Below are 25,790 nucleotides of genomic sequence, written 5' to 3'. Positions count from 1 at the left end.
AATCATGAGTAAAGCTTTACTGCTCAAGTTCAATTACCACAAATGGTTCAGTACCGTTTTTAAATGTCAAGGAATTCCTGGTATTTCAAAACCATGAGAAGGGGGGAAATAATTGGAAGCTGGCTATCTTAATCGTAACTTTCTCGTGTTACTCTGTCGAATGAGTTATACCTCTTAATAAGGGAGAAATATTCAATTTATGTTGGCAATACTCCATTTGATGGGAGAAAAATGACCTTAATGGGAGTCTGATTAACACTCTTACACATAGGTTTAGATTTTGAATTTGTTTTATTTTGTTTCTTTATGTAGATTCAAGGCTTGAGGTAAAATTTAGATTTGAGTTAGCAGAGTTTGACCTTACAAATTTATTTTCTTCTGTAAAATCAGAACTTGCAAGTTATCATGGTTATTAGTTTGACGAGAAGATTGTGGACGTTGCAGAGCTTTGAGTAGTGATGGTCAAATACCTTTATTGCTTTCATAAGAAACGAATAACCTTTTGCATTCTTACATTACTTCACCCAAGAATGATCCACATTTTAAATATGTGGTGCTTTTTTAATGTCACATTTTATTTTTCTCAATTCTCTTACACCTTTTCCTGGTTAAAAGGAGGTTGCCTTAATGTTTCTGGATGAAGTTTAAGTAAATATGCTTGCTTTATTTTGACTATAATTATCACCTCAACATGTAGCATGTATGATCAAGTCCAGATGTGAACTTTCAAAGGTGCTTTGGGTAGTGAATCAGATGGGCAAATGTTAGGTGTTTCCATATGCCGTCTACATTTAAGTGATGTTCTTGCTCTGACTTTGCTCTTACGAAATGTGGTCTGAAATCTATGTGACACATTTGTTCAGGAACGTTTTTAAATTGTTCATTTGACCTATTAGGTTCCATTTTCGTATTATCAAAATGGATACTGGCAACTGTCAATAAATTAAGATACATCAACACATTATTTCAAGACAATTATCTTATTAATATTCAGGTCTTCTGTAAATGAAGTTACAGTGCATTTGTCTTGCCAATTATCTCTCCTTCTCATCTCTCCTAAAGTCATTGACTTATTCCTAGGTGATGCAGTTTGTATCCAGTAACACTGTCTCATTCTTGTTTGAGTGCCAGTGGTATTTGGTAAATCAGGGTGTTGTGTGATTATGCCTTCACTTGCTGTTCACAGGCATGCTGTATTCCAGTGAAAGGTGTTTCATTTAAAAACTTTTTCTCCTGTTTTCCCATTGCTACAATCCCAAACTTATGCTTGTGGCAGAGATAATCTGATTAAGGACAGACCTAGTATTGAATGTGGAAAATGCATTATCTGAATCACTTAACTACTCGCTGACCTTAGAGGGGTTGTACCAAAAACAAAATCAGTCACTTATTTTGCAATTTCAGGATGTTACCCTCTGTTAAAAACTGTTCAGCTTGAACCCTATGTTGGTTTGTTAATTTTTAAGTCCAGTTGAGCTGAATTATCCTTTCACTCCATTATAAAATACAGTTTAAATTATTGTGCACAAGCATGGGTTTGAACCCAGATGCAAGAACTGAAGAATGCCATTCAGCTCCTCTGGCCTGTTCTAAAACTGAATTAGTTACATGATTTTTATGATTTATATATCCATGAGAATGCAAAAAATCTGCCAATCTTTCTTAAGTTTTGACTGAGCTAGAATCACAGATTTTTGTGATTATTACCAGCCTTATGTGGAGGGCAGAGTACTGAATTCACTTCGCAATGCCAAAGTCTAACTTCAATGATTTTGCCAACTTATTTTGAATCCCATCTCAAAAACGATTCTCTTAACCCTGAGAAATAATTTTCTCCTTTGCCATTTGAGAACATCAAACTCTTCCAAAGTACCTCATACCTAATATTTTAAAATGTGCATCTTTTTTCCTCGGGAGTTGGTGGCCTCCCATATACTCAATCTGCCCCTTTTTTTTGCATACCTACTTTCTGTATCTAGTAACCACGGTGGCTCAGTGGTTAGCACTGTTGCCTCTCAGCGCCAGGGACCCGGGTTCAATTCCTGCCTTGGGCGACTATCTGTGTGGAGTTTGCACGTTCTCAGTGTGTCTGCGTGGATTTTTTCCAGGTGCTCCAGTTTCCTCCCACAATCCAAAGATGTGCAGGTTAGGTGAATTGGCTGTGCTAAATTGCCCATAGTGTTAGGTGCGTTAGTCAGGGGTAAATATAGAGTAGGGAAATGCATCTGGGTGCGTGTGAGGGTCGGTGTGGACTTGTTGGGCCGAAGAGTCTGTTTCCATACTGTAGGGAGTTCAATCTAATGTCTCTAACTCAGGTGTCCTGTCAACTGCACCTTTCTGTTCTGTGTGGCGTCGAGGGATTTACCTCTAAAAATGGCATGATCTGTTGACTGTATTTAAGAAAAAATCAGATACTAAAGATGTTAAGTTGCTTGTATTGACAAATTATTTCAGTTGATGGAATGCTTAATATTTTCAAGTTGGTCAAAACCTTAGTTTTTATTTAGGAGGAATATTGGTGGGAGGCATGGTGGCACAGTGGTTAACACTGCTGCCTCACAGCACCAGAGACCTGGGTTCAGTTCCCGCCCCAGGCAACTATCTGTGTGGAGTTTGCACATTCTCCCCGTGTCTGCGTGGGTTTCCTCCGAGTGCTCCGGTTTCCTCCCACAGTCCAAAAATGTGCAGGTTAGGTGAATTGACCATGCTAAATTGCCCGTAGTGTTAGGTGAAGGGGTAAATGTAGGGGAATGGGTCTGGGTGGGTTGCTCTTCGGAGGGTCGGTGTGGACTTGCTGGGCCGAAGGGCCTGTTTCCACACAGTAAGTAATCTAATCTAATTTTGAAGGTGATACATTGATCTCAAATTTAAACTGGTGATCTGCTAAAACCGATTTTTACTCCATCCATCCAGTTGTATCAAAACCCAGTAAACCTTACTGCAGAAGCTGGAATCTGTACTGAAAACAAATGCTGGAGATCACAGCAGGTCAGACAACATCCACTGAGAGAGAAAGCAAGCTAATATTGAGTCGAGATGACTCTTCAGAGAGCTCTGAAAAGTTACCCAGGCTCAACATTAGTTTTGTCTCTCTCCATGGATGCTGTCTGATTCGTTGTGATCTCCATGTATTATAACCATCCATGCTCAAAATTTAAGCATTTCAGTATTATTGTGCTGTGGGGATGCAACTTACATGTTTTAATTTCAAAGGTTATTTCAGAAGTTTTCTGTAATTTGCTGTATGAGTTGATGCAGCTTTGTTAGTGTTTGAATCATTCATGTTTTTAAATATAAAATCGCTAGATGTGGTACACATGATCGTGTAAGTTTATGCTCTTTTTCTCCACAGGCCCCAGAGTATGTTCCTGAAAAAGTGAAGAAGGCAGAAAAGAAATTAGAAGAAAATCCATATGACCTTGATGCATGGAGCATTCTCATACGAGAGGCACAGGTTTAGTGAAATAGGGTTATGTTTGTTTGCTATACAGTTCAAAAAGTTGCACAATATGATTTCTAAAGCAATTGTGGATATTGCCTCTTATTTAGATGACTGGGGAGGAAAACATCAAAGCTTATGACTGCATATTTTTAAACACTGTTAAAAAGAAAAATTACTTTTGATGGTTTTTACTTTTAGAACCAACCCATAGACAAATAGATGACTGGGGAGGAAAACATCCAAAGCTTATGACTGCATATTTTTAAACACTGTTTAAAAAAAATTACTTTTGATGGTTTTTACTTTTAGAACCAACCCATAGACAAAGCGCGGAAGACCTATGAGCGACTTGTTACCCAGTTCCCGAGCTCTGGCAGATTCTGGAAACTATACATTGAAGCTGAGGTTAATACTTTTTCTTCTTAATTTTATAGGTTAATTTTAAAGTAACATTCCCTGCTTCATGAAGTTCACACCAGTGAGTTATTTTAGACAATCGTTTAGGTGAATATTCAGACTCTTAAAACTAAAGATGGTCGGGACTTAATATTTGTAGATACAGACTGTATTTTATGTAGGGATTTAAAGCATTTTAAATGAAATTTTAATGGGTGGGCCTATTGCACACCAATGATTGTTGCATGTTGAAGTTGCAACAACATTAAAATAGTCTTTAATGGTATCTGATGTGCTTTGGCCTTTTATTCAGTTGTCATGTGTCTCTTTATTGCCTCCCGTGTCATTTCTTTAGAGTTCATTTATTCTGTTCACTCACAGTATCTTGTATTTAATAGTATATTATCAAGCTGAGGCATTTTGTTTTCCAACAGAGATTATTAATCTTTTTAATTCTGTATTGTTTGATTAAACTTTATTTCCAATCTAGGGCTAGCATTGTTCTGATCAGCCTGCAGCTATTACTGACCTTGGTTTGTTTTATCTTTAAAAAGTTTGAAATAAATGCTTTAGATACTCATGCCAGACACAATCAAAAGATTAAGTCATTGAATATGTGTAATTAAATTAATGCTTTTAAGTAACATTATATTAAAGTCCTGGTTTAATAAACTATTTAAATAAACAACCTTCATATTCAGTAGTTAATATTAGTTGTTTGTCATTACTAATTTCATGAACATTAATGTATTTGAAAAAATTGAGTCTTGAAACCAGGTCCTAACAAAAATTGCTGTTTCTTTCATGGTCCATATTGACTTTCAGCATCCATTTCTTGCTGTGAGATTGTTTTGGTACAATACATAGTCTAGTTAAAACAAGGGTTTGTCATGCCATGACATTTCAGTTGTCACTGTTGCACAAAGGCTAATTGTCTTTGAGGAAACAGACTTAACAATAATGTATACCATATCTTAATGTGATTTTGTTGTCTTAGAGGCAGTGTCTAGAATGATAGTGCACTGTCCATCGTCTACCTACCATCACACCAGTTAAAAACACAGGATTGAGACCAAGCTAATCATGGTTGTTGCAAACTGATCCTTCCAAAGAGCCAAAATGAGAATAACTTCAGGTCCAGCCATTTGTCAATTTCTTTTTACTAGATTGAAATGAATGCAGCTTTCACAAACCTGGTAAACAGCAAGATACCATGATATCAGGTCAAGCTATAGTTTTATTGGTGAATTTTGTTCTCTGCTGATACTTTTTACCAGATGGATATAATGTTATTTTATTAATCCTGTAGCAATTGTAACAATATGTAATGTGACCTTAATTCAAAAAGAATCCTCCGAGCTGTAATCTTGCACAGGAGAATCATTAAAAAATTTGTTTTTTTCCACAACATTGCCTGTATTTTGTTGACACTACAGTCTTCATTTTGGCATTGTTTTTATACACTATCTCTGATTTATTTGTTTGTTTTAATATGCTTCATGGAACTGATTTTCCTGTGTTTTTTCCTCATCTTTTGGATTGGATAAATTTGTTTTGTCAATCAGTTCATTCCTGTTCATTTTTCTTATGACTTTTGCAACCCTACCACAAATAACATTCAATTTTGGCAGAACTTGGTGTTTTAAATGTTCACCATGGAATTGGAGATCGTGTGATTCAGTTTGAGTTTCTGTTCTGAACTCTGCTAGGCACAGTCGGGGCAGAAGAGAATGGTATTGAGAGAAACAGAAAGGATGTCTTCTACCTTCCACTGATGGAGCCATAAGTATTAACAGAAATCTAGAAGCTGTTATGTATGAAAGACTAATTGTAAATGCACAGGGATAGATAGCAACAAAATATTGCTTCTTGCAATGTGAAAACAATATATCTAAATCGTATTATAAATTTTGAAAAGCAAATTTGGCAATAAAAGTAACATGGCTAATTAGACAATAGGGTAAAGTTTCCCAATACTTGATGTAAGTTAGTTAATTGGGGAGATAATATGAAAAATAAGGTTCATATGTTTGTATAAAATTTGTTAGGAAACAGCAATTGTGGTGAGTACTAGAAATTTCTGAGAGATTACATGAATTTTGCAGGCATCTAAAGTAAATTCAGGAGCATGTGAGATGCAGACTAATCTGCACTGAGATTTCAATCTTCCACGTATTTTCTAGTGTAAAGCAAATTATTAAAATAACAGCCCAGCATTGTGGCTTTGTTTTGTGTAGGCAGTAATTTTGAAATGAAACCTGTTTAAAGTAGAATTGATCAGCTTAATAGTACGCAAACATTGAGAACAGTAAGTTGTACCTTGAATTTTTCCCATTATACTGAGTTATCAGATGTCTTAGATTCATAAATACAACATTGCAATAAGTTCTACCCACATATTGTTGTAACACCTCCCTTTCAAACTTTCCCATATGTTTCCCAAAAGCTGTCTTGAGATGGCGCATTATTTCACAAATGTCCTTTAGCATCTCACGAGAAAAATCTTAATCAAATATTTAAAAGGTAATTATGAAGCCTGATTTCGTCTTCACCAGACATGTCTAAACACGCACTACCCAGCAAGCATTACTTGTGTATTCTAAGCGTTAGTCCACAAAACTTAACTTGCACAGGAGCATTTGGTAATCAGGGCACTATACTGTGCAGCTAAATAAAAACTTTGTGTGCTTGTTTGTGATTTCTTGATGGTGGGTTCCTATTGAAACAAAACTGATTTCTGAAAGTGAGTTTCAGCACTTCTACTGTTGACCACTCTCAACATGGCATGTATGCAGAGGAAAAATTGAGAGAATGAAGAAACACTTGAAATCAAAATTGGATTCTGGAATGTGTATTTTAGAATTGTGGTAATGCCCTCAATTTTGTTTGTTACCGAGAGATAACTACTTCAGAATTTTATTTTACAACTCATTTTAGTGCATTCCATGTATACATTCATATATTAGACGTCTGTGCAGAACTTACTGAAAAGCAAAACTATCAAACACGTTTGCACAAGAACGATGTGGGCACGTTGGAAGGTTCCATTTTGTAATATCTACTTGTATCTTTACCAGTCGCAAGTTGTTTTAAGGCAGTGTGGTAATGGGTCTGCATTATCACGCAAGACCAAAGGTTACGATGTCTATGATTCTGTGATTAGTGTAGATATTTTTAATCAATCTGATCAGACCTGTTGTGAGCAGGTGGGACTTGAACCTGAGTCTTCTGTTCCAGAGATATTGACACTACCACTGTACCACAAGAACCCCTCAAATGTATACTGTGCCAAAAGCAATGCTTTTAGCAGTTGCAGTTTGATAGGTTTCAGAACTCCGTTTTGTATGTGATGCCACAGCATGATTACTTTGGCGCATATTGGGATGGATGGTTTTATGGAAGGTAAAGTAGCAATAGGAAGTTGGGTACTCCAAAAGATTAGGGTACTTGTTTTTGTACCTGCCATTTTATTGTCTTAAGATGATGTGATTCAGTCTGTCTCGATCAAATTTTAAATAGAAGCAGGTACACCGCACATAACTATCCATAATTTGCTATTAGGGATCTGAATGGCCAAAGTAGAAAAAATACAAAAAACTCTAGCCACTGCTTTGGAGATTGGGGCGGTGATGTATTTTTGCAGAATAAATATTTTTCTGTATTTTTTCTGTGCAGTGACAGCCATAGTTCAATTAGCAGCAGATAAGGAGTAGCCAACATCCTGGCCAATATCTATCTGTACTATCAGATTCAAGAAAAATCAATTATTTGGTCATCACCCATTACAACCTATGGGAGTTTGCAGTGTGCAATTTGGCTTCCACATTCCAACAATGTCTGTGCCTCAAAAGTGCTTCATGATATTGGCAGTAATGAAAGGTTCTGTATAGGTGGCAGACTTTAATTTAATGCTAGAATTTCCATTTTGCAACTGATTGATATCCTTTTAACATTAACATAGGTGGGGGGGCGGAGGGGGGAATGTTTACAAAGTTTTTTTTAAACTCCCATTTATAACAGATGCCCTGCACGAAACATTCCAGATTATACTTGAATATAGAACTATTTTTGAACTGAGCTTGCTTCCAAATAACAGATTCTACCCCATGACAATTATTTTTAAAGCTTAGTTATCTGATCCCATTCCAGGTATTCAAAGACTAGAGTTATTACCCCATGTTTCCACAAGAGAAAATTGGTTTCACTCTTACAGATATCTTTTCATAAAACCTCTCAATTAGATGAGTAATATTTTAGGTAGAGAAGGTTTTAATCTGCTATCATTCTAGTGATTGGTGTTTCCAAAGCATGAAATGTGGTCCCCATAACTAAATACAGTATGTAGTTCAGCCCTACGTTGGTATAATACCTTACACCCCTTTGTATTCTACCTCTCTTTTTAGAGAGCATTGTTTTTTTCTTATAGTTGTCAAATGGCTTTGAACTGTGTTCCTTCCCAGTTCTTAGTTTCTCACCATTTAGAAATCATTCTTGTCCATCTTGGGTCTTTTCTTTCCCAACAATGAACTTTACATTTGTCACAGTTTTGCCCACACACTCCTTTTAAACTTACTGCTCAAATCTGTTCCACCTAACTTAGTGTAAGCAACAAACTCAATCAACAACAGATAAGACAATTTCTAAGCTTATGTTAATCTTTGGTCTGTCAACTCCATTGGCTGGATGACTAGTTTGTTGCACGGTTTTAATTCCCATACTGAGGTTACCATGAAGGACCTCAACCTCTCCTCTTGACCTAATGCTGCTGGTCCTCCAGGTTAAACTACCATCAGTTGCCTCACTGAGAAAGCAGCTCTATGGTCTAACGTCACCTTTTTAACCTTGAAGGGAAATGTTCAATCTATTGGTGGTGTATACTTTTTTAATGAAATATGAAAAGCAGATGCAACTTATGTAATGAAAACTTCCAATTTTAAGCTTTGCCAACTTTTAAACTTGCTAAAGGCCTATCTTTTCTAAGCATTTTATTTTACAACTATCCTCACATGAGGAAGGCTGGAAATTTATTCACCTTTCCTAAATCCTTCCTCTTTCTGGATGGTGAAACTAGTCAGATGTGATACAGGGTACAAGAGATCTTTGAATGTAGTATATTTAAATAATGGAAAAGGTCACCATTGTCTCCCACCTAGTATGATACAGAACTCTCCCAATGCACTTAAATGCCAAGGGTGGGGAACAGAGAAATTATTTGAATGTTTTCAACTTTAATATAGACCCCTGTCTATTTGACTTTGTTTAGGCAATAGCTAACACAACCTAAGAAACAGGTGTAGGCTATTTTGTCCCTATACCCATTTTGACATTGAATTTGATAATGGTTAGCTGTGCTTTCCTGTTTGTCCAATCCCCTCCCATGTACATACACATTGAAGCCATGAATGAAATGCTGTACAATGTAATTAGTTTTATTTTGAAAATTATATGCTTTAGGTTATATCAAGTAAACTATTTTTTAAAAACATTCAAATTCAACACCCATCTTCACATGCAAACATTGCATTATTTGATTGCAAAATCTTTTTTAAACCTTTTCATTTTGCATTTTTGAGGAATCCTGACCGACTTCTATTAAAACTTTTGTTCTAACTCAGCTTTGAACTGTCGAAGTCAGGAACGTTCCTCCTTATGTTCGTGTTTAATGTTCCTTAAATTAATCTCTTATACATTTATATCTTAAACTCTTATCATTGGTGCACACTTGATGTCATCAAAATCTTGCTTTCTGATAAGCTTTGACACTTCTGGTCCATTAAATTCCAGTGTCTGTATCTACAATGTAAACCTGCCATGGTGTACACTAGACTTTTTCTTCTGTCATACTGTAGTGTCTGAACTGCAGTTACTCCAACACTCCAATCAGTTCTACCTTTCTGGTTAAAATCTCTCTGCTTCGCTGCTTCCCAAATTGCTGTAACTCGCTGTTTAACTTTGAATAATAAAAGTATCTCAAAAAAGGACAATGTATGTTGTCTTATTAAAACTCTTACATCTTTGCTGTCCTAAATATAATGAACACAAAGGGGATGATTTGTTTTGACTCAGTGTGTCATACCACAGAAGATTGACTAATGGAAAATTTCTGCATTAAATTGGTGCTACTTATTTTCTTCACTGCCCTCCACTGCATCAAAAACTATGTTCAAGATCGATCAGCAAGTAGCCGGTTGGATTCCTGATTCTTTAAAGTGCAGATGAGGAATTGCATTTGTTTTAACTTACCTAAATCTTCAAATAGAAGTTAGTTGAGCAAACTAATTTTGGTTATACATTTGCTTCCTGTGTAATCTAACCCCTCCTTTTTGTGCTAGTTAATTTCCACAGCTTCTGTAGATTGTCTGTCATCTGACAGACAATGTAACAACAGAACTGAGATCCTTTATTTTTGCATTAACTCATACACTGGAAGATGTAATTTTGCTATTTTGTGATGTGAAGAATTCATAGCATTGCTAGACTGACCCAACTAAAGCCTTACATATAGAATTTGGGGTATTTATGTTTTGACTTCTAACAAAAAAACTAATTGCAGTAAAGTTGCAGTCAGAAAAGTTCAATGAATCAAAAAAATCAATTTGGAATATTCCCCAGCAGTAATGGGAATCAGAAGTCATTTTGCTGAAAAAGTTTAAAAACACTATTTTGTACTTTCCAGATTCTAGAAAGAGTTGAGGCTCTTAAGAGTTATTTCTGTGATCCGATCACTTGTTCACCTTTGTGGAATTTAGGACATTTTCTTTTGGCCTTACTCCTATTTGAACTATGATCCACTGTAACAAAACTCCAAACATCATAATTGATCTGTTAGACATTGACATCTGCAAATTATAAGAAACAGTGAAGGGATAGTTTTCAGAAGTTTTTTCCCATTATCAAATATCAGGAAGATTAAATATAAATGTTACAAACAATCAAATAAATAGGCTGGATAAAAACTGAAAACTGCAGATGCTGTAAGCCAAACAAAAACAAGTTGCTGGAAAAGCTCAGATTTGAGGAAGGTTCACTAGACCTGAAACATTAGTTTTGATTTCTTTTCATAGATACTGCCAAACCTGCTGAGATTTTCCAGCAACTTCTATTTTTGTTATAAATATGTTGGAAATGTGTTAGGAAGTAGAGTAAGATAAAAATATTTGTATAGAATTTCCTGGATGAACATGGTTATTTATGACATTGAGTTTGCATTAATTCCTGGGGACTGAAGCTAAGTAAGTGAATTATGCTGTTTTTGGTGCACAATTTCTTGAAACCTTTGTGCTTTCCCCATCTATACCTCTTGGCAAATTGCACAGATGATTATAAACCTGAAATTATGGATCATTTGCAGTTTACTCAACTTCTCTTCCCAACACTATTTCAACTATAGCTTGTTTTTGTCCAAATGATAAATTTGAAACCAAAACTATCAAAATGCTAAATAAAAACTGAAAGAATTGCAGGTGCTGTAACTCAAACAAAATTAAAACAGTGGAAAAACTCAGGTCTGGCACCATCTGTGGAGAGAAGTCTGACACTTACCCCAAAATGCTGTTGTTCGGTTGAAATACATACAATGTACATTGGCCTGCAAACTTACTAACTGAAAGTTAGCGAAATTTGTCTGAGCTGGGTATTACTAACATTCTTTTTGTTTCAGATTTCCAGCATTTGACTTGCTTGTAGAGCAAAAATGCTCTTGGCTGTTGATATCTTTTTAACAAAAAAACCTTGGCCATCAATGATATCTCAAATGGCTGTGAATTACACTATAGACAACAGAAAGAGCTCAGCAGTTTCTGACCATTTTTGGAATGGTGTCCTTAACCTAGCCTTAGTCATGTGCAAAAGGCATAAATCCAGTTTAAAGTGACCGCCAGCAATCTTTGAATGTCATCTGAGTTGACTTTGGGACATGGAATATACCAGTTTAGACTTGGGGAAACAGGGCTCCACCATTTTGCAATTTTATGAATGAGAGTTTATTCATTTTGGTAGCAAAAATAAGGCAGATTATTATTTGACACCCCCCACCCCCCCCAAAATTTGCAATGAGATCTGGATGTCCTCATGCACCAGTGTCTGAAGGTGTGCAGGTGCAGCAGGCAGTAAAGGTGAACTATACGTTGGCCTTCGTAGCAAGAGGTTTCAAGTTCAGGAAGAACGATGTCTTGCTGTAAGACCCATATGTGGGATATTGTGTGCAGCTTTGGTCTCCTTTTATCTGAGGAAGGATTAGATTCCCTATAGTGTGGAAACAGGCCCTTCGCCCAATATGTCCACACGGACCCTCCGAAGAGCAACCCACCTGTTTGACTACACCACTAATCCACCTAACACTATGGACAATTTTAGCATGGCCAATTCACCTGACCTGCACATCTTTGGACTGTGGGAGGAAACCGGAGCACCAGAGGAAACCCATGCCGACACTGGGAGAATGTGCAAACTCCACACAGATAGTTGTCTAAGCTGGGAATTGGGTCCCTGGCACTGAGAGACAGCAGCGCTAACCACTGAGCCACCATGCTGCCCCTTTCTCTTACTATAGAGGGAGTCTACCCAAGGATTACCAAATTGATACCTGGGATGGTAGGACTGACGTATGAGGAGAGATTGAATTGTTTAGGATTGTGTTCACTGGAGTGTAAATAATGAGGGGGGAGCTTGTAGAAACCTATTAAATTCTAAACTGGACGAGACTGGTTAGATGCAAGAATGATATTCCTGATGGCGGGGGAAATCCAGAACCAAGGATCGTACCTTAATGTTAAAGAGTAAACCTTTGAGGACTGATGAGAAATTGCTTCACTCAAAGAGGGGTGAGCCTGTGGAATTCACTACTGTAGAAAGTGGTTGAGGCCAAAACATTGTTTTGGGGAGGAGGTAAAGAACGCTGTTGTGACTAGAGAGATCAAAGGATATGAGGAGAGGACAGGATTAGGATATTGAGCTCAATGATCAACCATGATCATATTAAATGGCAGAACACACTCTGGTGAATAGCCTAGTCCTGCTTCTGCCTTTATATGTTAGTGTTAGAAAGACTTTCATGTACTTTATTCATATTTGAGGATAAAATTATTTTCAGTTTTAAATTTATAATTCTAATATTGTTTCTGGAGTGTGCAGTATCTTCCATCTTCCCTCAAAAAATTAGTGGAGGTTAAAAATGGCTGAGTCCTCTGAGTCATTAGCATTTGCAATATGTGATTGTTTGCTTCCTGATTTCTCTCTTCAAACACATCTTGATGACCACGCCTCTTAAACTGAACTTCAAATAGATAGTGTTTATTTCCCCTCCACTTACTTTTTTAGGTTAGGTGCCATATTTAATTTTGGAAGTCTTTTGAGGATGGTTTGATGTTGTGATGACCTGTATTTAGTGAGCGTTTCAGCAATGCCTGACTAGCAATTGATCTCTTAAAATTTTGGTAGCATGTCATCTGTTCATTAAAAATGATCACTAACTTTTACCTGTGGACATTTGCTTAATACCAGAACAGCACTGGCATGCTCCCACTGCACCAATGCACGTTTGCTTGGAATTGCCTATACATTATTTTTCTCTTAACGTGAATGTTATATCCAAATGAAATGGTGCCATATACTGAATGTTACACTCAAGTGCTAAAACATGGATTTAAACTAGTTAACACAATCAAATGACATTCATGCATGTGGGTGTAAAATGCATAGAGCTAAGCAATAAAATGTACAGGCTTAACACAATAAAAGATCACACAATCTAACCAAATGGTAAATGTTTGTTTTTTGATTTATACTATGTATAAAACTAATCAAGACTACACAATCACGTTTTATGGACCAGCAGATGTTGATTCTTCTCTGTGGACTCTTGCATCATCTAAAACAATTAAAATTTGCTGCAGTTAAAAATGATTTATTTTTGTTTTGAAATTATTCTTTGCTAACTTAAACACCAGCAGCAAAACATTGCAAGGAATAAAATCTCACTGACTCAGTTTCTTCAAACCCAGTGGATAAAGACATTGCAGATGCACAGATGGGACCCAGCTAATACTTCCAGTCTGCTGATTTTTAATTATTACTCCCATCTCAGTGGGTTATCATGTTGGCCTGAGTCCTGCTCTCCTGGGATAGGGAAACATAGGACTCTTACTGCATCATTATGGTGACTCCTGTTCTTCTGAGACAATGCTTCTGCAGTTACTGAGTACAAAAGTGTTTCTCTCTCTCTCTCCTCCCCCCGGCCCTTTTTCCTTCCCCCCCCAAAAAAATGGCTGGCTATAGTTGACTTCTTACTTTATTACTTCAGAATTGTTACACACTTGTGTTTACAGAATCCTGGGACTGATTATTTGTATTGATTTAACTGACAAGCACTTTGAACCCTATGATAGTTTTTTAAAATCAGCTTGCATTACCTGCATGTCTTCTAATCCGAGCAAAGTGCCATTTTGTTTTGCTGTCTTGCTACAGGTCAGAAGAGACGGGTCTCAAGTCTGTCTCTCCCAGAATCAGATTGAACCCTGCACTATTGGCATTAATTTGATCCACATTAGCTGTACACTCACTTGAACTAACAGCCCCTAAAAGAGCCTTTAATTACTTTTGCAACAGTGATAACACTCAAAAGTACCTTAATTAGTTTTATTCCCCCCCTCTGGCAGTGGATTTATGCTTTCATCTTGCTGCAAAATCTTCAAACTTCTCTCTTAATTTTCCTTCATAATCAAAAGTGTTGCTACAAATCACCTGTGAAATGCTGATACCTTTGTGTTGGTCAAAGAATTGTGGAAAGACCTTGGTTATTTGGAGGAAATTACAATTGAACCTCTTCATGGAAACAGGCTTCTAGAATTTAATTACATTTTAAACAGGTGGAGAAAGAAAAGCAAATCTAGTGCTTTGCTCAAAATGTAGCCTCTGCTTTTGTCCAGTTGAGGTCAGTCAGCCTTATCTTCATGTATTACTCATTTATTGCTATATTATTACTAGGCTAGTAATCCATACACTGTTGGTTCAGACCTCACTGACAGTTTGATAATTCAAATATTATCAGTTAGTAATTGTGAAGCTCTTTTTCTTGATGCACCCTTTATAGGGAAGTAAACCTGATATCTATCTTTAGCCTGGCCTGTGTAACACCAGTCTGATGACGTGACTATTGACTGGTCTCTGAAGTGAAATGGAAGCATGAATTTTATGAAACATTGCAATGGCTGAAGAAGCCACTTCAGCATTACTTAATGTAACTGAGAATAGGCATTATTAAATGCAAACTTTGCCAGTGAGGGTGATTTTTGTAATTATTATTTTTCTGTGGGCCCTAAATTCTGATAGCCAACTTACCAAATTATTTGTTGTTTTCCATGTTTGAATAGTGTACGCTTGGAAAGAATGCTGTGGTCAAAGAGGTGAATACATTTTATCATTGGTCACCTAATAGTATCAGCATTAGGTGCATGCAAGTATTTGAACATTATTTTAACCTTGTATATCAATTCTGAGGCCTGTATAATCTACTTTGTAACACATGGGGGAGCTAAAGTTGTCACACTTGCAAATTTTATGCAAGTGCATTCAGCTTTGGGGCCAGAAGAATAATTTTAAATCTTTTTTTTCTAATGTTGCACAACTTTGAGTGCTAGTTTATTTTTGAAAGAAATATTTCCCCCTCACTCTTGATCTAGCCACTGGTTTGAATGCCATTTGGAGCATCTGAGTATGTTTGTTTGACATTGTAATATTAGTAATATAAATTGACAAATTTTGTTAATTTGGAAAGTTAGGGTGTAGCAAAAGTTCATGCAGTCATCGAGTTGAAGGCACAATGTCAAGATTCTAGCTTCTTTCTTACTATTGATAGCAAAATATTGGTAATATGACTGAAGTTTGTTTTTATTTGTTCATGGGATATGTTGCTAGCTGGTGCTCACCCCAGGTCTCCCAGTTTACAGTCAACCACACTGCCGTGGGTCAGGAGTCAGGTCTAGGCCAGGCAGGTATGGATGATATTTCTTTCCCTCAAAAGTATTGATGAGCCAGGTAATTTTTACAAACTTGACTGTTGTTACATGGTCACTATTAAGACAATTTTTTTTATCCCAAGCTTTTTAAAATTGAAACATTTAAATTTCTTTTATCATGGCAGTATTTAAGCCCTGTCACTAGAATATCAGGAGTTTTGGATTAGTAGTCCACTGCCATTACCATTACACTACCACTTCATGCATGTGGTTTATTTTGGTATAGTAACCAAGTGGATCTTGTCTGATTGCTATAAATAGTGCATGCTCTATCAATACATTTCTGAAACCTTTTCAGGAGGTTAAAGTTACTCCAAACTATTGATCTACTTTGTTGACCCTCAAACTGGGGCAAATGATCAATTTAAGAGTAACTTTTTTTGAGATTTTCATAAACTGCACAATTAGTTGTGTGATTACAATTGTGGATCAGCACACAACTTCACAATCTCCTGAATCTATCAAACTTTTCTTGACCTCAGTAAAGTTTAGTTTAGTTAAATTCTTGAAACTAGCAAATAAAACGTACCTATGGTTGTCAAAACTGGATTCTTGCAATCAAAAGAAAATGGAAAACATTTCTGCTGTACCTTGTTCCCATTATACTTTATTCAGCACTTTTAACTTTGCTTTCTATATCCTATGTAAATAAGTTATCGATATATTAAATAGGGTTTCCGTTCTTCGCAATTTTAAGATAACTGGACAGCAGGGAATGTCAGTGTGTTCAAACTACTTTGCAGGGGCACATGAATCACTTGCTTTTAAGTTTAACATGGAAAATACAAAACATGGCTGTGATTTAATCCACATTTATTTTACCATTGCAGCACACCACTGCCTTTGAGAGATGTTGCAACCATAGTTCAGCAACTTGTGATTTCCAGACATGTCTGGTTATTTTTACTTTGTGCCTGCAATTGCACTGGAAGTATCTCTTGCCTCAAGTCAGATGAGGCAGTTTGTGTGCAATGGATAGCACTTCTTTTTTTTTGACTCCCCTTGAGACATGCTGGCAGAGGGAAAATAAGCATACTGTCCTGCCCTCATTTCAAATAAATTGAATTAACATAAAATGATTACCCAGAAAGTGAAGTGACTTGCACTTTGTTTCTTAGGTGGCATATCTACCAGTGAATTGTATTCTTCTAAGGTGTGTGAACTTTGGTCTTGCTGGGTTAGTTGTCAGAAGATTACCTCTTTTGTTTTCATGTGATTAATCTTTCAAGGCAGCCCCATCTGGGTCAAATTTGAATGTTTCCTCTAATCGTGATTGTGTAATGGTTAGGGAAGTGTTTTTTTTTCTGGTCAGTAAGGAAGATCTAATTCTCTGAAGAGACAAGATTGTAATGTTGCTCTTCCAATATTCCCACACTATTAGGAGTCCTTTCAAAATATTAACAGTACAAATAATTGAGGCTATAAACAATAAGAACTGATTGTTCCCTGTGATATACATAGGATTCAAACAGACTGAATGTGGAAGAAACTATTTCTCAAACCTACAATTAGGGTGTTTTTTCATCACTTACACCTAAGACTGTGGTTAGTAGTGACTGAGAGGTCAACTTGATTTTGATCTGATTTTTTTTTGTTTTGCTACCTTGTGTATTTTCATTGGACATATCAAAAATACAATTGTTTACACCTGATTTCTCCCCTGGATCACAACTGATGCAGAATACACTCTGGGTTCCAGTTATAGCTGCTCAATGTAAAATTGAAAAATTAGAGTCGAAGGAAATTTCAAAATAATCTCAAATCTGAATCTTGAGGCCTTTCTAGGTTGAACAATGTTCCAGGCAATCTGGGTCTACAGTATTTTGCTGAACTCTTCAGTAATGTGGTGAATGTGTTTCCCTGGGGAATACCTTTTTTTTTGAGGATTGTTATGCTCCCCTCCAAATCAATACGACAGGTGGATTTGCCTATACTTGTTTATATCACAAAAATACAACTGCACAGACACCCGGCGACAACTGTCACAACTTTTATATACTTTGTGGTTTACCAACATGTTCACACATTGCTTGTCAGTGCTCTCATTGTCACAATTTTAGTGGCTGCCTGTGTCCTCTGCAGTTATAACGTAACCAAATGCTGCAATGAGAGAGCTAACTTTTTGTCTTCTATACAAATGTATTGCAGGAATGTTACACACCTGCCCAGTGCTGCCATGCAATTGAATGTCACAAAACGTTTCTTTTATGGGAACACACAACCTAATGTTCTTGAAGCACTCCTTGGTCTAGTGCTGTACCCACTGGTATCTTATTGAGACCACAAATCTTGTGAAGCAGTGCTGTTATTTGTGAAGGTTAGAGTTTTATTCTGGTAAATTGCTGTTCTAGACCTGCCAGGCCAACAGTAAGTTATGTCCTTGGCCTGAAGACACACCTTCCAATCAAGCTTGCATTATCATTCCTGATGAAGGGCTTTCTCCTGAAAATTTTCTTGCTCCTCGAATGCTGTCTGACCACCTGTGCTTTCTTAGCACCACTCTATTCTAGACTTGCATTATCATATGCTAAGTTTTCACTTTCACTAAGGTGTGTGGGACTTAATGAGAAGAGTTATCAGGAGTGTGGTGCTTGTTTGGGGATATTTGCAGCGTCATCTCTTAATAGTCCTGTGGATGGACTTTTTCCAAATGAATAAGGCATTTATAATTTTCTGAACTCTGCAGTTTTCTCCAATGTGTTGTCAGCATACAGAAGCGACTAGACCCTATGTATTTTGAAAGCCATGCCTTAGTTACAGCCTCTTAGTCATTAAATATGTAGCTATATTGAGTTATATTGATTTCCTGATGGGAGATTTGAATATGCCACAACTTTTAAGTATAGACTGTAACTGCATCATTGACTGTGCTCTTGATGGTTATCAATAAAGCAACTTAAATTTTGTATGAGCCAGCAGTAAATGTGTATACTTAGCATGCACATATGAAAATGCACCCATCACATGAAATATGATACAACTTCTTTGACATCTTCCTCCAAAGTGGTACTTTGCGCATCAATTTCTGGAACTTAACTGTAGTGCATGTGGTATTACCCAGCAGACTTGCTGTGCTGAAACTCCATAATGTCTCTTGGATTGGTATGCAAGGTGTCCGCCTGACACCATTTAATGTTGCATCATCTGCACTTATTAGCAAGAAAATGGGATTTGTATGATGCCCTAGGTCAATAATTCACATGCAGGCTCTTACTTTCCCATTCAAAAGGCCAGTTTCTTCATAGACGTTTTCTAAACAAACTTTGAAAGACTTAATTAACTATGCATTAAAATGCTGATGGTTGAATTGCATTCAGTTTTGTGTGCAGTTTCTCATACTATCTGTGTCTGGGTGTAATAAGGTTTAGGTTGCTATGTGGCATGCATATTACTTGCTAGGTAAAAACCGTCTCCATGGGAAATAATCTAACTGCCTCCCCTTGACATGCAACGGGCTAGTCGTACGAGTATTCCTCGCCATCAACATTCTGGGAATGTCACTGACCAGAAATTAACGATGGCAACGAAAATAGGTCTGAGGCTGGGCATTCTGCAGTGAATAATTCCAAATTCATCTACTGTCTGGCAGAGTGAAACTCCAAGAAATCACCAAGAAGCCTGACCATACACTGTACTTGATTCATGTTCCATCTACCATCTCAAAGTTTCACTCCCTCTATTACTCACTTCTGTATCGTTGAAAGGAACTGAAGCAATTTACCAGGGCTGTTTCCATAACACCTTTTTTAAAATTCACAGTTGTTACAACCCAGAACAAGAAGGGCTATAATGCATGGGAATGCTACCACCTTTTAGTCGCTCACCACTGTAACCCTGGAATATATTACTATTCCTTCGTTGTTGCTGGGTCAAAATCCCCAGACTTCCCTTCCTCAGCACTGTAGGCATGATTAGGAGCAGTAGTGATTCAATAAGCTACTTCACCACACTCTCACCATTTTAGGCATGAGGAGAAAAATAGTGATGCTGGCAAGGCATTTTCCTCAAGGCTGTTTAATGTTTAATTAGCTGGATGTCTTTATAGTTTCTAGCAGTACTTACCATTTGAATTCCCATGTTGCTAGGAGCTGATCTCCGCTTGGTTCATAAATGCAGATGAAAATTGGTGCTGTGAAGTTGTCTTTAAAATGCTTGGCTGTGGTGGTAGTCTTTGACAGTAGGCAGTATTTTGCATTTATCTAAATCTTAATAGAGTCTTCTTTTTACACCTATCTGAAGGAAGTTGCACTTTGAAATTGAAGACGAATCCTTACTTCTCTACCTAGCCCTAAGCAGAAACTATCTCAGCTTATTCTGCGATTGGTAAGGTTTGATAGTGTGTGATGCCAATTATTTGTTAGTGGACAAGCTAATCACAATATTGGGTATATGGTTAAATAGTTTTGTCGTAGTTTTCTGCCACAATTCAAAAGATTGAGTAAATGAGGTCAGTTTCTTTTTAAATTAGTAGAAAATAGAGTGCAAGAAGTCATGTCAATATAATTAACTTACATTAGACCACACTTACCAGTGCTTTAATCTCTAATATGGAAAGCATACTTAAGTACTGACCATTTTTTTTTAAATGGATAGTGGTGCAAAGAGAATAGTTATGAGGAAAAACTAGACCAATATGACATTTATTTGAAGAGAGATGGTTCAGGGTGACTTGATGAATTACATGAAGACATTCAAATTACGTATGAAATGGAGATCCCAAAACAGGAGCTATTAAAATGAGATGGTCATATACTGAAATATATTTCATTACCCAAAGAGTAGGAAGAAATAGGAAATTTGTTGTCATGAATAAATGAGATGAATAGCATTGATACGTATACAAGGAACCTGAAGAAGAGAATACTTCATGATGATGGAGATAGATGAAGTTGATTTGCAAAAGGCTTGTAAATGGCACAAACACCAGCGTGACCATTTTGATTAAAGGGCCAGATTCTGCACTATGTTGAATAACATTTGTAAGGATAATTGGGGTGCATCAAGACCTAAAATTCAGTGCCTTTAAACATAGCTTGGCCAAATTAGGATTTTTCTCCTTAAATCTATCATGTAAATGTTCATTAAAGATAAAATTCTGGAACATGGAATACAGGGAGAACTAGCCATTTGGATACAGAACTGGCTCAAAGGTAGAAGACAGAGGGTGGTGGTGGAGGGTTGTTTTTCAGACTGGAGGCCTGTGACCAGTGGAGTGCCACAAGGATTGGTGCTGGGTCCACTACTTTTTGTCATTTACATAAATGATATGGATACAATTATAAAAGATACAGTTAGTAAGTTTGCAGATGACACCAAAATTGGAGGTGTGGTGGACAGGGAAGAGGGTTACCTCAGATTACAACAGGATCTGGACCAGATGGGCCAATGGGCTGAGAAGTGGCAGGTGGAGTGTAATTCAGATAAATGCAAGGTGCTGCATTTTGGGAAAGCAAATCTTAGCAGGTTTATACACCTTAATGGTAAGGTCTTAGGGAGTGTTGCTGAACAAAGAGACCTTGGAGTGCAGGTTCATAACTCCTTGAAACTGGAGTCGCAGGTAGATAGGATAGTGAAGAAGGCGTTTGGTATGCTTTCCTTTATTGTTCAGAGTATTGAGTACAGGAGTTGGGAGGTCATGTTGCGGCTGTACAGGACATTGGTTAGGCCACTCTTGGAATATTGCGTGCAATTCTGGTCTCCTTCCTATCGGAAGGATGTTGTGAAACTTGAAAGGGTTCAGAAAAGATTTACAAGGATGTTGCCAGCTTTGAAGGATTTGAGCTATAGGGAGAGGCTGAACAGCATGGGGCTGTTTTCCCTGAAGCGTTGGAGGCTGAGAGGTGGCCTTATAGAGGTTTACGAAATTGAGGGGCATGGATAGGATAAATATGCAAAGTATTTTCCCTGGGGTCAGGGAGTCCAGAAGTAGAGGGCATAGGTTTAGGGTGAGAGGGGAAAGATATAAAAGAGACCTAAGGGGCAACCTTTTCCACACAGAGGGTGGTACGTATATGGAATGAGCTGCTAGAGGAAGTGGTGGAGGCTGGTATAATTGCAACATTTAAAAGGCATTTGGATGGGTATATGAATAGGAAGGGTTTGGAGGGATATGGGCCGGGTGCTAGCAGGTGGGGCTAGATTGGATTGGGATATCTGGTCGGCGTGGATGGGTTGGACCGAAGCGTCTGTTTCCATGCTGTACATCTCTATGACTAAAGCATGGCTGCCAATGTTCATCAAGTGAAATTGATGAATTGCAGGAGGGTATTGGAAATGTCTAAACGCAGGGATGAAGGTTATATTGGAGCCAATGTAGGTTAGCAAGCAGCAAACTGGATATGGTGCAAATTAATATGTAGAAGGCAGAGTTTTGAATGAGCTAAATTTTATAGAAGGTAGAATGTTGCCCAAGAGTGCACTAGAATAATTAAATCAAAATCTAATACACATGGCTAATGTTTCCAGCAAATGAGGACCTCTGACTGAGAGACGAAAGTTGGCAACTTGGTGAAGAAATTTGAAATTCTGCTTGAGTCACAAAGGTTGGCATTGTAGACAGTCTAATTCAGCCTGTGTCTGCATGTTTGGCTGGTGCAAAGTAGTAAACACATGCAACAAAGAAGTAAGCCTAGTAAATCTAGTTTGTGTTGCCATTCAATGAGATCATAGCTGATCCAGTAATTCTCCATTTTTTCCAGGCAGCCATGTCTCTCCCCACACAGAAATTCTTTCTGCATCATAAATGGACGACCTTTTACTTTGAGATCATGTCCTCTGGTGATAAGACGTCCTCTGGTGCTAGACTTTGCCACAATGGGAAACAATCCCTTAGCATCGAGTACATACTAAATTACTCAACCATTCAAAATAAAAGTTTTCTCCCCAGACTCAACTTAGTGGACTTATTTTGGACTGCCTTCAATATTAGTATTTATCTTGGATAAGGAGAGCAAAATTGTTAATATTCCAGGTAGGTCTTACTAGGGACTTGTGTAGTTCTAGCATGAAATCCCTGTTTTTATGTTCTATTTCATATTGAAATAAAGTCTGACAGTCCATTTGCCTTCCCTATTACATGCTAAACGTTTGGAATTCATAATACATGAGGATTCCCAAATCCCCCTTTGCAGCTTTTTGCCACCTTTCTCCATTGAAGTAAATTCATCTCTATTTTTGCCAAATTAAATAACCTTGCATTATCCTACATTATATTTAAACTACCAAGTTTTTACCCACCCAATTTGTATTCTTCTATAAACCATGGTATGGCAAAGTTAGTGACTAGATTTATTTTCTTTTTTGGGATAGAAAGATAATGCTATCAATCTTTAGTTGAAAATCTTTTCTCATCCAATGCTGTATGTTTCACAGTGTGACAAATCGGGCTGTGGTGGAGTCGAGAAAGCTGATGGAACCTGAGAAAATTGAAAGTGAAACATGAAATATGACATAAACCTAAAATGTAAAATTTATAGAAGATAAGCCAACGAAGTTACATTATTGGATCAGCATCCAGAGATGGTAAACTCATGCTTTGGGTTTCAACAGCATATGGGCGGTTTTGAGGTAAAATCAATTGCCTTTGTTAAGGCAAAGATGTGGAGTTGGTGGTCGTTCAGCTAATTATGAAATAGTTTGCCAAGTGATCAGCAACACTTTCTTGTGTCTGTATAAGAGAGTCTTTTTTTTTTGTGTAGTTAAGCAATTCAGGGTTCCTCAACAGTATGGACTAACTAAGAAGTTGAATGCAGCAGTTGAGTATGCAGGTTTTATGGCAGTGTTCAATGTATTGTCTTCCACAAGCATGTCATAAAAAATCAAACAAATGATATGAACCATCATAGACTAATGGTAGTGATAAGTAGAAAGCAAAGTAAGACCCATTAGCTATTACTTTGGAGAAGGATTAGAAGTCAATGCATTGGAATCATATGCTGCAACAGTTTGTGATTTGGTTTATTCAAGGCAGTAAACTCTGATTTCAGAATTGAAAGAAAATTGAGGCTTTGGTAAATAGCACTGCAGAAGTGCGTGACTTCATAAGGCCAAGGCATACACTTGCAGATACAACATATTGCGGATAAGTGAGAATACAGTTTGGATGGAAAATGATTTATTGTTCTCATGTACTGAAATACAGTCAAAAGTGTCGTTTTGCATGCTATACAATCAGATCCTACCATATAAAGTGCATCAGCTTTAGTGTTACAGCTGCAGAGAAGGTACAGAGAGAGAGAGAGATCAGAACTAACATTTGAGAGGTCCATTCAGAAATCTAAACAGTGGGGAAGAAGCTGTTCTTGAATCTATTTGTACATGTATCAAGCTTTTATATCTTCTGCCCAGTGGAAGAACGAATAACTGGTGTGGGAGCGGTTTTTGATTATGTTGGTTGCTTTCCCAATTCAGCATGTCCCCAAGGACTCAATTTTTATAGATGTACTATAGAAAGCATCACTGTGGATGCATCACAGCGTGATATGGCAACTGCTCTGCCAAGACCGCAAGAAACTACAAAACTGTAAACACAGCCCAGTCTATCTCACAAACCAAGGCAGTGGGAAGTTAGATGGAGTCAATGGATGGAAGGCTGGTTTGTGTGATAGACTGGGCTGTGTTTACAGCTTTGTAGTTTCTTGTGGTCTTGGCAGAGCAGATGCCATATCACGCTGTGATGTATCCACAGAGGATGCTTTCTATAGTACATCTATTAAAAAAAAATTGAGTTCTTGGGTACATGTTGCGTTTCTTTAGCCTCTGGAGGAAGTAGAGACTGCCACATCTATGTGAGTTGACCAAGACAGATGGTTGGTGATCATTACTTTCAGGGACTTGACGCTCTCAGCGATCTCCCACCTCTGCATCATGCAGTCAGGCACATTGTTCTCCACTCTCCTTCCTGAAGTCAATGACCAACTCCTTCGTTTTGCTGATGTGATGGAGAGATTGTTGTCTTTACACCATGTCACTAAGTGCTCAATGTCTTTCCTGTGTTTTGTCTCATCATTTGAGATCTGACTTACAACAGTGGTTTCGTCAGCAAACTTGCAAATGGGATGGAGGTGAAATTTGACCACATGGTCATACATATAAGGAATTTAGTAGGGGTCTGAGTATGCAGCCTTGCAAAACATCGGAGTTGAGGATTATGGTGAAGGTGATGTCACCTGATCTTATTATTTCAGTCTATGGGACCAGAACTTGAGGATTCAGTTACAGAAGAGGGAACCAAAATCTTAGTCTTGGAGTTTAGAGATGAGTTTGTTTGGAGTTATGGTGTTGAGGGTGGAACAACGTCTGCCTGAACTGCTCCATTGAATCAACAGAGTCCATTTTTAGGTGGATGAAATGAGAATCCAGGGTTGTGGGGTTCAGACAAGAAAGTGTAGTTGAGCCCACAACCAAATGAACCATGATCTTATTGAATTATGAAGCAAGTTCAAAGGACAAATTCTCCTCATCCTAAATTCTGTACTGCTATAAGATTTTAAACAACATATGAAATAGGGTAATTGTCATAGTTTAATGAAAGGAAAGAAATTGGGTCATTGTAAAGCCATTTCCAGCTAATGAAATACTTTTCAAGTGATGTCATTATGGCAATGTAGGAAACAAGTGGCCAAATTATATACACAACTCCCACAAACCACCTTCTCTTAATAACTTTTTATTAAACAATAAATATTGGCTAGGCCACTAAGGAAAAATTGTTTTCAAAATAGTACAGTAAAACCATTTTAACAACCATCTTGGAGAGCAAATATGTAATCTGCTTAGCGTCGGTTCCAAAAAACAGTAAAAACACAAAAAAAAGCACTTCCAATAGCATACACCACAGTGCTTTATTAGTTTGTCATCCTAAATTGATGTACCAAAATCTCTGAAGTTGAACTTAACCCACAATCTTCTGACTCAGAGGTCTGGGACCAACTTGAGCC

General features: G+C 37.4%; 1 protein-coding gene across 2 annotated transcripts in view; it reads left to right on the top strand.

Moving 5' to 3' along the window:
- The window catches only part of cstf3 (cleavage stimulation factor, 3' pre-RNA, subunit 3), a 112,308-nt gene that overhangs the window by 28,658 nt on the left and 57,860 nt on the right, over window positions 1-25,790 (top strand). Inside the window, exons 2-3 of one of the 2 annotated variants that reach the window (XM_072592630.1) lie at window positions 3,353-3,454; window positions 3,752-3,847. In XM_072592630.1, coding sequence (XP_072448731.1) covers window positions 3,353-3,454; window positions 3,752-3,847 — 198 coding nt within the window. Of the gene's footprint in view, window positions 1-3,352; window positions 3,455-3,640; window positions 3,848-25,790 lie in introns of those variants that run through there. The other variant, XM_072592631.1, reaches the window with a different exon arrangement.

The sequence above is a fragment of the Chiloscyllium punctatum genome, chromosome 22 (assembly GCF_047496795.1).
Source record: "Chiloscyllium punctatum isolate Juve2018m chromosome 22, sChiPun1.3, whole genome shotgun sequence".
In the NCBI taxonomy this organism is placed as follows: Eukaryota; Metazoa; Chordata; class Chondrichthyes; order Orectolobiformes; family Hemiscylliidae; genus Chiloscyllium; species Chiloscyllium punctatum.
This window is presented reverse-complemented; position numbering and strand designations above follow the sequence as displayed.